The sequence below is a fragment of the Leucopleurus acutus genome (assembly GCF_964270905.1).
Source record: "Leucopleurus acutus genome assembly, chromosome: 10".
Taxonomy (NCBI): domain Eukaryota; kingdom Metazoa; phylum Chordata; class Mammalia; order Artiodactyla; family Delphinidae; genus Leucopleurus; species Leucopleurus acutus.
In genome coordinates this window covers 80,606,135-80,620,309 of record NC_139153.1, presented here as the reverse complement: position 1 = coordinate 80,620,309, position 14,175 = coordinate 80,606,135, and the positions used below count along the sequence as shown (strand labels likewise).

At 43.6% G+C, this 14,175-nt stretch overlaps 1 protein-coding gene across 2 annotated transcripts; it reads right to left on the bottom strand.

Annotated features, from left to right (window-relative positions):
* Nucleotides 1–6,702: 6,702 nt before the first annotated feature.
* LOC309968026 (boLa class II histocompatibility antigen, DQB*0101 beta chain-like) lies at nucleotides 6,703–13,876 on the bottom strand (the record flags this gene model as incomplete). 2 transcript variants are annotated; one of them, XM_082849116.1, is made up of 5 exons in its annotated part: nucleotides 6,703–6,999; nucleotides 8,025–8,135; nucleotides 8,643–8,924; nucleotides 12,067–12,336; nucleotides 13,768–13,876. In XM_082849116.1, the coding sequence occupies 5 exons, from the start codon at nucleotides 13,874–13,876 to the stop codon at nucleotides 6,992–6,994; spliced, it is 780 nt and encodes a 259-aa protein (XP_082705242.1). In that variant the 3' UTR covers nucleotides 6,703–6,991. The 2 variants fall into 2 exon arrangements, with proteins under 2 accessions (XP_082705242.1, XP_082705241.1); XM_082849115.1 differs by lacking the exon at nucleotides 6,703–6,999 and having other exon boundaries at nucleotides 7,800–8,135.
* Nucleotides 13,877–14,175: the final 299 nt, after the last annotated feature.

The following is a 14,175-nucleotide window of genomic DNA, read 5'->3' as shown; positions in this document are numbered from 1 at the left end:
TTGTGCCACGAGAGAGCAAGAAGTGTGGTACAGGCATATCCATAAAAGGTCTGAGAGAGTCTCAGAATCCCTAGCAAGACGGACAGAACGTGTTTCTCTCCCAAAGTCAGTTAGTAAAGACTGGAGGAGGTGATTGCTACTTCAAATGCAAAGACAGAAATGAAGGACTTCAAGAAACATGAAAAATCAAGGAAACATGACACACCAAAGAATCAAAATAATCTTCCAGTAACTGACACCAGGACGTGGAGGTCTATAATTTACCCAAAAATGCTCTTTTAAGGAAGCTCAGTGAGCTACAAGAAAACACAGAAAGACAGCTCAATGAAATCAGGGAAACAATACATGAACAAAATTAGAAGTTTAATAGAGAAATAGAAATCTTAAAAAAAAAACAAATAGAAATTCTGGATATGAAAAGTACAACAAAAAATGCTCTTTCTGCCTGATGGAAAGAAGAGGAAGATTCTTTCATCTTCTTTCCATCAAGTAGAGGAAAGAATCTGTGAATTAGAAGACAGGAACTTTGAAATTATCCACTCAGAACAAAACAAAGAAAAAAGAATGAAAAAGAGCGAATAAAGCCTAGAAGATCTGTAGAATACAATCAAATGTAACCCTCTGTCAATTATTGGAGTCCCAGAAGGAAAAGAGACGGAGAAGGGAACATAAAGCTTATTTAAAGAAACAATGGCAGAATCTAAAAAAGAGTGGATTTATGTATATGTATAACTGATTCACTTTGCTGTACAGCAGAAAGTAACACAACATTGTAAATCAACTATACTCCAATAAAAAATTTTAATGCAAAAAAATAAGTAAATAAATAATAAAATAGCCCTGCCAGTATCACTCTCTTTAAGAAAAGAAAAGAAAAAGAAATAAAAAAGAAAGAAAAGAAATAATCACTGAGAGTTTCCCATATCTGAGGTGAGATTTGGATATCTAAGTTCATGAAGCTCATAGTTAAGAAACAAATTCAACTTAAAGGGCTTCCCTGGTGGTGCAGTGGTTGAGAATCTGCCTGCTAATGCAGGGGACACGGGTTCGAGCCCTGGTCTGGGAGGATCCCACATGCCGCGGAGCAACTAGGCCCGTGAGCCACAACTACCGAGCCTGCACGTCTGGAGCCTGTGCTCCGCAACAAGAGAGGCCGTGACAGTGAGAGGCCCGCGCACCACGATGAAGAGTGGCCCCCTCTTGCCACAACTAGAGAAAGCCCTCACACAGAAACGAAGACCCAAAACAGCAAAAATAAATTAATAAACTCCTACCCCCAACATCTTCTTAAAAAAAAAAAATTCAACTTAAAGAGATTTTCTCAAAGATGTATTATGATAAAGTTGTAAAAAATCAAAGACAGAGATAATCTTAAAAGCAGCAAGAGAAAAGAAGCTTATAACTTATGAGGGAAACTATAATGCTATCAGATTTCTCAAAAGAAATCTTACGTTTAGGGACAGAAGGTGATGATATATTCAAAATTGCTGAAAGAGTTTGGTACAAGAGGTTGATGAAGGAAGATCATGAACTCACCTCCTCCAATGGACACACCCAGTCTACAGCTATAAATGGAACAATTTCCTCTGGAAAAAAAAAATAACTAAACTAAAAACTGGCTTAACAACACCTGCACATCAGGCAAATGAGAGGGAAACCACATCAAGGCAAGAGAGGCTGAGTCATTATCTTTCCATAAACCCTTCTCCAGGTACAGCAACCCACAATTGGGAAGGAACTCAAAATCCAGAGCTTCTCCCTGAGGAGCAAGGGGTGTGAACACCACAATATAGACACCCCAACTTTTAAGACCTGCACCTGAGAGATGAGTCCCCAAAACTTCTAGCTTTGAAAGCCAATGGCTCTCATGTCCATGAGACAATATTGTAGTGAACCAAGAAATGGCTCTTAAAGGGCTCACACACAGACTCACTCGACCCAGGTCCCAGCACAGAAGCCATTTGAAAAGTGCCCAGACTTTATGGGAATGAGGCTCATTTGATGACCTTAAAGTGTCAGCCTAAGGAGCAGGGGTCTGCTGGGATACTCCCCAGGGATGGAGGCTGGCAGCCACCGTCTTCGCACTCTCCCTCTGCTATGCTAAGGTGGGCAGACACCTTTTTATTTTTTTATTCTACACCTTTCTTTTTCAGGGATTCCATCTTTACACTCCCACTTTGTATCGTGCTAGCTAGCAGGTGCTATCGTCACACTATTCCTGTGCCACACTCCAGAGCACCAGTATTTCCTGCAGGGGAGCTTTTACTTGGGTCTGGTGTCCTGGTTTTTGGGTCTGGTGTCCCAGTTTTTGTGGCTGCAACCCAGTGGGATGTCTTTGGATCACCTGGTTCTGGAGGGCAGGGAGATTCACACTCCTAGGTCCAAAAAGACTGTAACAATCAGATACGGTTCTTGGCAGACTACCACCCCAAGGGTACTGCACAAATAGCAGACTGAAACACATTCCCAGTCTTTCTGAGAAAGAGGCTTATTTTTTGTCCAGGAGTTTTGGCCTGAGGGGCAGGTTTCTGGTTTGGCACAATTCTAAGGGGCCATAGAGGTACTTGCATGCAACAGAAGCCAGTGGACAAAATCTTTGCACTCTCCCCCTGCCTTGCTCCAGCCCACTGGTGCCCTCCACAGAAGCGTATACCTTTGGTGCCCTGATTTTTCCAGCCGGTGCTAGGCGATGCCTCTACACTGTCTGGCTTAGGGTGACACTAGGCTCAGGGGTGACAAAGAACTATAACAAATGTAGAAAAGTTCTTAAACAGCTACCAACCCAGGGCACAGTAAGAAGCAACAGACCCGGGAGATCAGTATTTCTGTGAAAGAGGACTATTAGCTTACCATCATAGCTAAAGCCTGAGGGGGAAGCTTCTAATTAAACACAAATCTAAAGGCTGACTGTAATCCTTCCAGAGAACTTGGAGGGTGGGCACTATCATTTCACTCTCCTCTGCCACACTCCACAGTGCCAGTAGCTCTCAGAAGGGAGCTCTTACACTCCTCTGGTGCCCTGGTTTTTGTAGCTGCAAGATTCAACATCTGCAGATCAATCTAGGTGATATACCATATTAACAAATAGAAGAATAAAAAACATATGATCATCTCAATACATGCAGAAAAAGCTTTTGGCAAAATTCAACACCTATTTATGATAAAAACTCTCAACAAAGTGGGTATAGAGGGTTCATACCTCAACATAATAAAGGCCATGTATGACAAACCCATAGCCAACACCCTACTCAACATTGAAAGGCCAAAAGCATTTCCTCTAAGATCAGAATGAAAACAAGGATGACCACTCTAGCCACTTTTATTCAACATAGTATTAGAAGTCCTAAAATCAGACTAAAATAAATAAATTAATTAAAGGAATCCAAGTTGGAAGGCAAGAAGCACTGTTTGCAGACAACATGACAGTATATATAGAAAATCCTGAAGGCACCACCAAAAACCTATTAGAGCAATAAATTAATTCAATAAAGTTGTAGGATACAAAATTAGTACATAGAAATCTGTTGTGTTTCTATACACTAACAACAAACTATCAGAAAGAGAAATTAAGAAAACAATCTTATTTACAACTGCATCAAAAAGAATAAAATACCTAGAAATAAATCTCACCAAGGAGGTAAAAGACTTGTACTCTAAAAACTATAAGACACAGATGAAAGAAATTGAAGGTGACACAAACCGATGGAAAAATGTAACATGGTCATGGAGTGGAAGAAGTTAATATTGTTAAAATGACCAAAGCAGATTCAATGCAATCCCTATCAAAATATCAATAGCATTTTTTCACAGAATTAGAACAAATAATTCTAAAATACATATGGAACCACAAATGATCCAGAATGGCCAAAGAAATTTTGAGAAAGAACAAAGCTGGAGATATCAAGCTCCCTGATTTCAAATATATTGTAAAACTATAGTAATCAAAACAATATAGTATTGGCATAAAAACAGACACGTAGATCAATGGAACAGAATAGAGATCCCAAATATAAACCCATACACATATTTTCGATAAAGGAGCCAAGAATACACAGTGGGAAAAGAAAAGTTTCTTCAATTAATGGCGTTGGGAAAAGTAGACAGCTACATGAGAAAGAAAGAATATGAACCACTATCTTACACCATACACAAAAATTAACTCAAAATAGATTAAAGATTTGAATATAAGACCTGAAACCTTGAAACTCCTAGAAGAAACATAGATGGTAAGCTCCTTGACATTGGCCTTTGCGATGACTTTTTGACACCAAAAGTAAAGGCAACAAAAGCAAAAATAAACAAGTCAGACTACATCAAACTAAAAAGCTTCTGCACAGCAAAGGAAACTATCAACCAAACGAAAAAAAAATTTACTGAATGGGAAAAAAATTTGCAAATTATATATCTGCTAAGGAGTTAATATCCAAAATGTATAAAAATATCATACAATTCAAAAGCAAAACAAAGTCTGATTAAAATATGGGCAGAGGGGCTTCCCTGGTGGCGCAGTGGTTGAGAGTCCGCCTGCTGATGCAGGGGACGCGGGTTTGTGCCCCGGTCCGGGAAGATCCCACATGCCGCGGAGCGGCTGGGCCCGTGAGCCATGGCCGCTGAGCCTGCGCGTCCGGAGCCTGTGATCCACAACGGGAGAGGCCACAACAGTGAGAGGGTCACGTACTGCAAAAAAAAAAAAAAAAAAGGCAGAGAATCTGAATAGACATTTTTCCAAAGAAGACATACAGACGGCCAACAGGTAAGTGACAAGATGCTCAACATCACTAATCAATAGGGAAATGCAAATCAAAGCCACAGTAAGGTATCACCACAAAAATAAATAAATGAATGAATAAATAAATTTTTAAGATTAAATAAATATATTTTTAAAAAAGATATCACCTCACACATGTTATAATGGCTATCATCAGAAAGACAAGAAATAACAAGTGTTGGCAAGGATGTAGAGAAAAATGAATCCTTGTACACTTGGTGGTAATGTAAATTGGTTCAGCACTATTGAAAGCAGCATGGAGGTTCCTCAAAACATTAAAAATAAAACTGCCATATGATCCAGCAATTTCTCTTCTGGGTATTTATCCACAGGAAACAAAAACACTAACTTGAAAAAGATCTATGCACCCCATGTTCATTGAAGCATTAATTACAATGGCCATGATATGAAAGCAACGTAAGTGGCCATTGGTGAATGCATGGATAAAGAAACTGTGGTGTGTATATATACATAATGGAATATTATTCAGCCATAAAAAGAATGAAATCTTGCCATTTGCAACAGCATGGATGGACCTTGAGGGCATTATGCTAAGTGAAATAAGTTAGACAGAGAAAGACAAATACCATAAAATCTCACTTAACTCATGTGGAATCTTTAATAGAAAAGAACTCATAGATAAAGAGAATGAATTGGTGGTTGCCAGAGGTGGGCAAAAGTCATGAAGGTGGTGAAAAGGCACAAACTTCCCATTATAACATATGTAAGTCCTGGGGATGTGATGTACAGCATGGTGAATCTAGTTAATTATACTGTGTTGTATATTTGAAAGTTGCTAAAAGAGTAGTTTTTTTTTTAATTTGACCATGCTTTAATTGTTTAGACCCAGGATAACCCACAAACCTCTCTGTGACACAAAAGATTTCATGGTTATTCCCCATTTCATTCAAAATATTGTAAAGATTCTACCATTTGCAATTCTGTTATTTAAAATAATAAAAATAAAATAAAATAATATAGTCCGTAAGTTTCTTTAAGAGGGCACAGTAAACTACAAGACATGGAAACATGCTAATGTGAGTGAACAAATGAAGATACAGCTGCAGCTTTCAGTGATGGAATACTCCTGCTCTACCTACAGTATTCTATGTGACATCTCAGTTGTGACACGAGACTGTCTGATTCACTAGACCTCAAATATTAGTAAGCTTACTTCCTTTTTTTAACTTTTAGATAAAACTCAAATATGAAGGAGATGTCCTTTTCATTCTTCCCACCACTGTGGAATCCACTGATCTGCTCCAGTGGTTTCCCAGCAGAGATTCTCTGGATTCTACCCAGAGCTGCTGAATCAGACTCCTGGGTACAGCCTGCTTCTCAACCAGCTCCCAGCCTGTGTGTTGGTCTGACAGCTGGATAACTATCTAACCTCCCCACAAGGGAGGCCTCCTTCCTGTAACCCTGACAGGTGGTCATTGGAAGAGTAGATCTAAAAAGTTCTCATCACAAGAAAAATATTGTAACAATCTATAGTGATGATGTTAACGAGACTTATTGTAGTGATCATTTTGCAAAAATATATACAAATACTGAATCATCATGCTGTATAGCCAAAACTAATATAATGTTGTATATCAATTATACCTCAATAAAAAATATATGATTAGCATAGGGACTTCCCTATGGTCCAGTGGTCCAGTGGTTAAGACTCCGTGCTCCCAATGCAGGGGGCTCGGGTTCAATCCCTGGTCAGGGAACTAGATCCCGCATGCCGCAACTAAAGATCCCGCATGCAGCAACGAAGATTCCATGTGCCACAACTGAAACCCGGCGCGAGTCTTCATAAATATTAAAAAAATATATGATTAGCATAAACTTAATAAAAAAGAAGGCTCAGGGTATAGATAACTCATATTCATGTTTAATTACGATATACCCTATAGCCAGGTAACGGTTACAATGTGCTTCTCTTGAGCAGTCTGCAGAGGGAGAAAGCAAACAGAAAAATCCCCTGGGGTCTGAGTAGACGCTCAGTAGACGCTGTTGGCAGTACACCGGCAGAGGCTCCGGGGTCAGTGCAGGAAGCAGCATCACAGTCAAATTCTTGGGGCAGGGCAAGGGGTAACCTGGTGACTGTGTTAGAGTTAATGGAGGAACCTGATCTCAGAGGAACAGGCTGACAGGCAACTGGGAATTCTGGGCAAGAACAGGCAGCTATTGCAGAAGAGCAAAAACCAATCCCCGTCAAAGCGTCCTCAGGAGTCAGTGCCCTGGAGAAGAGAGAGAGTGATCAGCACATGGCACCCTGAGGGACGTGCCCCCTCACCTCTTCTCGGCCTGCAGCATCCGACAGAGAAAGCTGAGGTCCGGGGCATGTCACCATCACCTCCCCTAACATCTGTGTAGAGGTGAATCAGCTGAAGAGGGCACAACACTTCAGCCTGACACAGATGTGTGGAAGGCTGGGGAGCAGCTGTTAGCCTTCTGGGGGACATGAAGACGTCAAACTTTTAATAAATTAGATAATAACTCACCTTCTTTCCACCACGCATAGCCTCTTTCAGTCACTATAAATGCCCACGGGCAGTAGTCACCAACATGTGGCACAAAGTGGGTATCATCCTGGTGTCTAGCACTAACACCACAGTTCTGGCTCCAAGTTTCAGAGAAAGAGGCCACCAAAGTTATGGCCTGATTCTGGAGAACAACCTCAGGAGCTTCCTACAGAAACTGGGTGAACTTCTCCCCTAACTCTTGATCCCATAGCAGAAAATACGCCACGGATGAGACCATTGTGCTCAGGTATACTCACCTCACACCCTTCCCTCTTTTACCTGTCCCCATAACCCCCAGTGAAACAGAGCAAAAACAGTACCTGCAGGTGGAGGCCCAGGAGGTCCCACAAAAGGTCTCATGACACAAACAGCAAGTGTCTCGCCCACCCCAAAGGGAAATGAGATAAGCAACTTAATTTGAAATATATTTCTTCCCTACCCATCCTCTCTACCCACAAGGCCTTAACTGCCCTAAAATAAAATCTCGCCAAATGAATGGAACTGCCACTAGAAGGAAGCCCTAGAATAAATCCCACCTGTCACCTCTGTGAAAGGGCTACTTTTCAACCAGTAAAATCAGACTCCAATGTCTCCCTAGGTCGTTCCATTTCCGCCCACCACCAGCCTAGTCTCCTTCCTTTCAGGGTCAGGAGGAAAGAGCTACATCTAGAGGCACAGGCCTCCCTGAACAGAGGGTCTCAGTCACAGCCCGTCTTCCCCTTTTCCCCAGAGTTCCTTACCCTTCTGGCTCCTGTGACGGATGATGAGACCCAGCCCGAGGAAGATCAGCCCCAGCACAAAGCCCCCAACACCACTCAGCATCTTGCTCTGGGCGGATCCAGACTGTGCCCCTAGGGATCAGAGCCTGAGTGTCAGGGTTTGTCCCCACACCAAAGCGGGGTGTCCCTTTGAGAAGCCTAAAGTCTAGTCTGAGATACAGGAGGTGGAGGTGCCAGGGGAACCTAGTTCTCCATTCTGACTACCCCTAGGGGAGGGACCCGCCAACAGATCCTTGGACAGAGTGGACGGGTGGGAGAAGGGGAAAGTGGATCCCTGCTCCGCAGGGACACATCCATAACCCTACGCCCTAAGACTCTGGTCACCAGTCAATCCTTCAGAACTACCAGGGCTGGGCTCTGGGGCCCTGGTGTGTAGAGTGAGCTCCCTGTATCTGGAAAGACAATGAGATCAGGATTCTTCTGATGCCCTTAATATGAGGCAAGAGGCACTCTTGTGCCCTGGAATTTCCAGATCAGTAGGGATTCTGGGGACAAGGGATGAGATGGGATGGACCAAGGAAGCTCTATCTGCCCCTGTCCTGTGGGCCCCACGGTGAAAGGAAACCAAGTGCCCCTTACACCACTCCACCATGATGGGACTCTGGAGGCTGGGGTGCTCCACATGGCAGGTGTAGACATCTCCTTGCTGGGGAGTCATTTCCAGCATCACAAGCATCTGGAAGGTCCAGTCCCCATTTCTAATAAGAGGGGTGGACACAACGCCAGCTGTCTCCTCCTGGTCATTCCGGAACCACCGAACTTTGATCTGGCCTGGATAGAAATCTGTCACCGTGCAGACCAGCAGGTTGTGGTGGTTTAGAGCCTCTGTCCTGGCTGGGGAGATGGTCACTGTAGGTTCCACTGAGGAAATAACAGACAGGAAAAGACACAGTGAGATGTGAGACCACACAGCAAGTCTCCGCACCGGGAAGAGTCCTTCCCTGGTACCAGGGTGGAAAGATCCTTGGATTCCAAATCTTGGATTTGGATCTAACCTGGACCACTTTATTAGCTTGAATAAAAACATTAGTCAGTTTACTTTTCAGAGTCTCAAGAGACAGTTTTAATCATTCTATGGGAGTTACTCTGTTGACACTAATTGATAAAAATGAAGCACTTTAAAATTATAAATTGCTATATTATACAAGCCACTATTTATAACATTTTTTAAATAAAATAATAAACCTGGACTTGTTCCCCCTCGCTCTCCCATCTAGAAGTGACCATGAGGATAAGCTCTAGTGACTTGTGCTAGGTCAGTGACACTGTTTTCTGTTAGGTTCTGTGCTCCCCACAGTAGAGAAAATCCAGCAACTTTGACTCCCACCTGCTGGCCATGAGATGATCAACAGTAGTCATGGCCCCATGGACTGAGAATTAAGAAAGTACAGACATTTCTATGTCCAGTAAAATGGGACAACAGTGACCATCACAGCCTTCCTACAAAGCAGTGCTTTTCAAACAGGCTACATCTATAACCCTCAGCCCTGTAATACAGAATTCGAGAGCGAGAGCACTTCGTACCAGTCAACAAAGCGTCCCTCTCAGTTTTTAGCCTCATCTTAGCTCAAATGCCATTCTGTGGCAAACTCCCCACAAAAACTTATATAATTAAATACCTACACTTCCATCTCGAGTTCATTTATGCCACATATACTTTATTTGATTCATTCATTCATTCATTCAACAAATATAAATTTGACAAGCACTGGGGACCCAAAGATAAACCACAAACTGTGGCCCCTGCCTTTACAGAACTTGCAATCTAGTAACAAAGACAAAACAAAAAATAAAAACAAAAAAGAACCACAAGTGTTATGTCAAAAGTTTGTAATTTTTGAAGGAAAAGAAAGGAAACCGTGAAAACAAGTAACACTGATAAAACATCATGTTTGCCCGTGCCTCGATTCCTTTATCTTCTCAGATTGCTACTCATGGTCAAATATGACACACCTCCCAACCTGTTTTACACGTATTATCCTTTATCTCTGCAGCCATTTTATTGCATCTCCCTCATTCCCTTAGTGCAAAACTATAGTAAATATTTCATGTAGTGTTTTAGCTATTTGATAATACATTATGTACTCTCATTTACTTTTTTCCCCTAATTTTCTTTTAACATTCAAGTGAGCTGCCATCCCTTTGCTATTAAGAATAACTGCCTTGCTCTGAAATCAGACATAATTATCATGTATGTTCTCTATAGAAAATATTCTGAGACTCTTGCAGAAGTTGGCCCGGGTTAGTGAGCATGTCACATGAACATACAATATAACTGGGACTTGCTGAGATCGGCAGGCAGTCTCATCACCCCAATAACATGGTACTCATGAGCCATCATCTGGAAAGAATCATGTTTTCAGTTTGGACTTTAACTCTTGATCAGGTTCTTCTTCCTGGGCTCTGACTAAAGTCATGGTCAGCCAGGTGAACTTATAAAATTTGTTCGTCTTAAACAGATTGGGAGTAAAAAATGGAGGTCACAAGTTCAAGAGAGAAATTTTAGAATAACTTTTATGAAAAAGAACTGAAATAGCAAAAATATAAGTATGTACGTGGTGGCATCAGGATGAAGGAGAAGGCAAGATAGGGTAAAGTAAGCTAAAAGTTATGTGAACATACACAGAGAACACCAGGGTCAGACTAGGGATTAATCAGTGAGTTTTCAATCCCTTGAATGTATCATTTTGTCCCACTAACACTGAAAATCAGCAGGAACAGACTCATTGCTGCTTCTGGTCATAACTGGCTTAAACGAGGCTTTGCTTCCATTAGACTCTATATACATGTAGTAAAGAACATGATGCCTATTGTGTATTTGGGGGAGGCTTCAAGACAGTGAATAACTGTGTGTAATTACTTAAACTGTTTATTATGTACCAATATTAGCATATATAAAGTGGTGATGCTGATTGCTAACACCAAGGAAATTAAGTGGCATAGTATAGGTAGTGTTTGGTAAGACAATTGCCTAGCAATAGGTGCTCATGAAACTGGTATAATTAACTTTCAGAATGTCTACCCCTGCAGTGGATGTTGGGGGAGCTGGCAGGGAGAGAGAGGATAGGCAGGCCAACGGAACCTGAAACAATTTTTATTCAGTAATTAAATGGCATCAACTTATTTACCCCAAAACTTCAGCTCTGATATCAGCCATTTGTTGAGCTTTTCTAAGAAATTAAAACGTTGCCTTACAACAACACTCAAGTACTGTTTCTATTTTTACTAAACACTTTTTTTCCTCAGGCTTTGCATCCACGAATTCTAAATTGTTAAGATCCAAGTCAATAAGAGTTTACTTTAAAGCATTACGCAAAATCGTAAAGAATAATTAATACGGTCAGTTTTTAAGATCCTATTTACCTTTATGCTTTCTCTTGAGCCTAAGCAGCTGGGCAACAGAGAACATTTATTCATTAATTTAAGCAAGGTTTATGGAGCTCATACTACCTGCCAATGTGTCAGGTACTAGACACACAAGGATAATTAAGACAGTCCCTTGCCAGAAAGAGGGCCGGGACAAGTGATACAGTGACATCTATTTAAGAAACCAGGATTAAGATGAATAATGATTTGAAACCAAAAAGTGAAAATGTATTCTTTCATGGCTGTAATATATCACCACGTGTGTAAGGTGCCCTGAGAGCAGCCGTGGAGCAGCCCTAACTCCACCAGGCTGAGCTCCTGAGCTTCGGGAAGCAAACAAGCCAAAGGCACGAGGCGGGAACGTGCAGAATTAGTGGAAAGAACTGCGCAGGACGAGGCTCTCGAGAGCTGGGGCCATACTGAGCAGTCCTGGACTCGCCTCTGCGGGGAATGTTCCAGGGCTACCAACCTCCGTCTCCCTGCTGTGCCCTCGGTCCCTGGCCCTCTGCGCGGAACGCCAGGGCTCGCTGTCCCCTCCGCGGGCCTGAGGATCCCACCCCCGCGGCCCCGCCCCCTCACCCCTGCGCGGAGTCTCGGCAGGGGAGGGTGGGCCCCGCGGAGGGCGGCCTGCGCTCACCTCGCCGCTGCACCGTGAAGGTCTTATGAATCCTGTAGTTGTGTCTGCACACCGTGTCCACGTAGGCCCGTTCCTGCTCCAGGATGTCCTTCTGGCTGTTCCAGTACTCGGCGTCCGGCCGGCCCAGCTCGGTCACCGCCCGGAACTCGCCCACGTCGCTGTCGAAGCGCACGAACTCCTCCCGATTATAGATGTATCTGTCCACGACCCGCACCCGCTCCGTGCCGTTGGTGAAGTAACACATGCCCATATGACGGTACAAGAAATCCTCTGCGGGAGACACCGCCGCTCAGCCAGGCGGCAGCCGCTCGGCAGGCGGGGCGATGTCGGCCCGTGGCCAGCTGGGTCGGAAAAACCTGAAACCCGCCGCTCAACCCCGGGTTCCCCGCCCAGCCCAGCCCTGCGCCTCCCGCTGCGAACCCGGAGCCTCCGGGCGGCTCTTCCAAGGCCTCCCGCCCCGTCTGGGGGCTTCCAGAATGACCTTCGTGCGAGGAGGCCTGTCTCTGAGGGGAGCCCTGGGACCTGTGATCCCTGCCTGAGCCTGAGAACCGAGTAAACAGAGCTATCGGGTGGGTTTTACATCCATCTCTGTACTTAGAGGGATCAGGACGTTCTCACATGAAATGTCATTTTCCCTCGAAATCCTGGGAACCTCAGAGACAAACAAGTGTCTACATAAGCACAAGACTTCAAGGGAATCACAAAGGAGCTGTTGAATGGACCCCGTCCTCGTCCTGACAGGCACATTCTCTGGGTCCCTGGCAAAGTGCCTTCCTTCCCTTGCGTGGGTTTCCTCTGCGTTTCTGCCACCCCGACCCGACTCCTTTGTAGTTAGAAGGGACCGACACGGCCCTAGTCCTAAAAAGGATGGTTTATTCACGGAAAGTGCACAGACTTTCAAAATAGATAAACTGGATTCCAATTAAACTGAGACAGTTACCAGCTTGGGTGGGTTACTTAACGGAGTATCTGTATCTTAAGTATAATTGTGTAAAAAGTCGTTATATCTACACATAGGGGTGTTAGGAAGATTGACAGAGAATTTATTTGAAGATACTAATCCTGTGTCTGAAATGAATGCTTTCTCAATATACATATTTCTCTTCTTACGTTCTCCTTTCTCCTAAATCCCATCCATCCTCAACTCAAGTCTCTGAATACCATTCAAGTCACTATTTGACCATAAATCAGTGAAACTTGAGGTTAAGATTCTGTCGGTGGCCACCCAGTCAGCTCCACTCAAATACCAGGAGTTTGCTTCCAGGAACCCTCCACTCAAGAGTCAGGAATGTAGAGTCCTTTTCCTCAAATTCTGAGACTACAGAGACCACTGCTGCGCTACATTTCCCCAACCCAGGATCCCATAGTATTAAGTCCAGACAAGGTCTTGAGGGATCCTGAAATGACAAGTCCTGCTGTGTCTTTGGAGAAATTCTTTAAAACAAACTACCCATGCTCACTTTGTCCCAGCACTTGTAGTAGATACACACTTTGTCTCCTCCTCCCTGTTATAATGTCCCCAGGCTTAAGCCTGTGGGAGGGGGACTGTCCTCACTTTGCCATTAGAAGGTGGAAATGAGAATGTAACATAGCTCGCATCCCCGAAGAGAGGAAATATTCTGAGATCACACCCCGGGCCAAGTGTCCCTCAGAGCCTGGTCCCCAGAGTGGTGGCTCTGGGAGCAGCTGCCCTGCACTTACGTGGAGAGTCTCTGCCCTCAGCCTCTGGGGTGCTCAGCACCGTCAGCATCACCATCACAGCTGTTGTCCAAAGGCCTCTGGGGATCTGCAGAGCCACCATCCCAGACATAATTGAGAACAAAGGAAGAAGTAATGGTAGTGAACACAGCTCACACCCAGTGGATCTGGTGTGCCTACTTTAGAGAATAAAAGCCTATGAAAGCTTCCATGTATGGCAGGATTGGAGAGTCCCAAGGAAAGGAACCAATCAGCACTGGAGCTGAAGTACCTCATGTATCTCTGGGCAGACATTTGTTTTGAAGGTTCTCAATCTAATGCCTGGCACTCTGTCTTCATCAAGTTACACTGGATGAACATTTCGGGTGAAGAGTCCTTGCAGTTTTGAATGATCTGAAGATTGAATGCCTT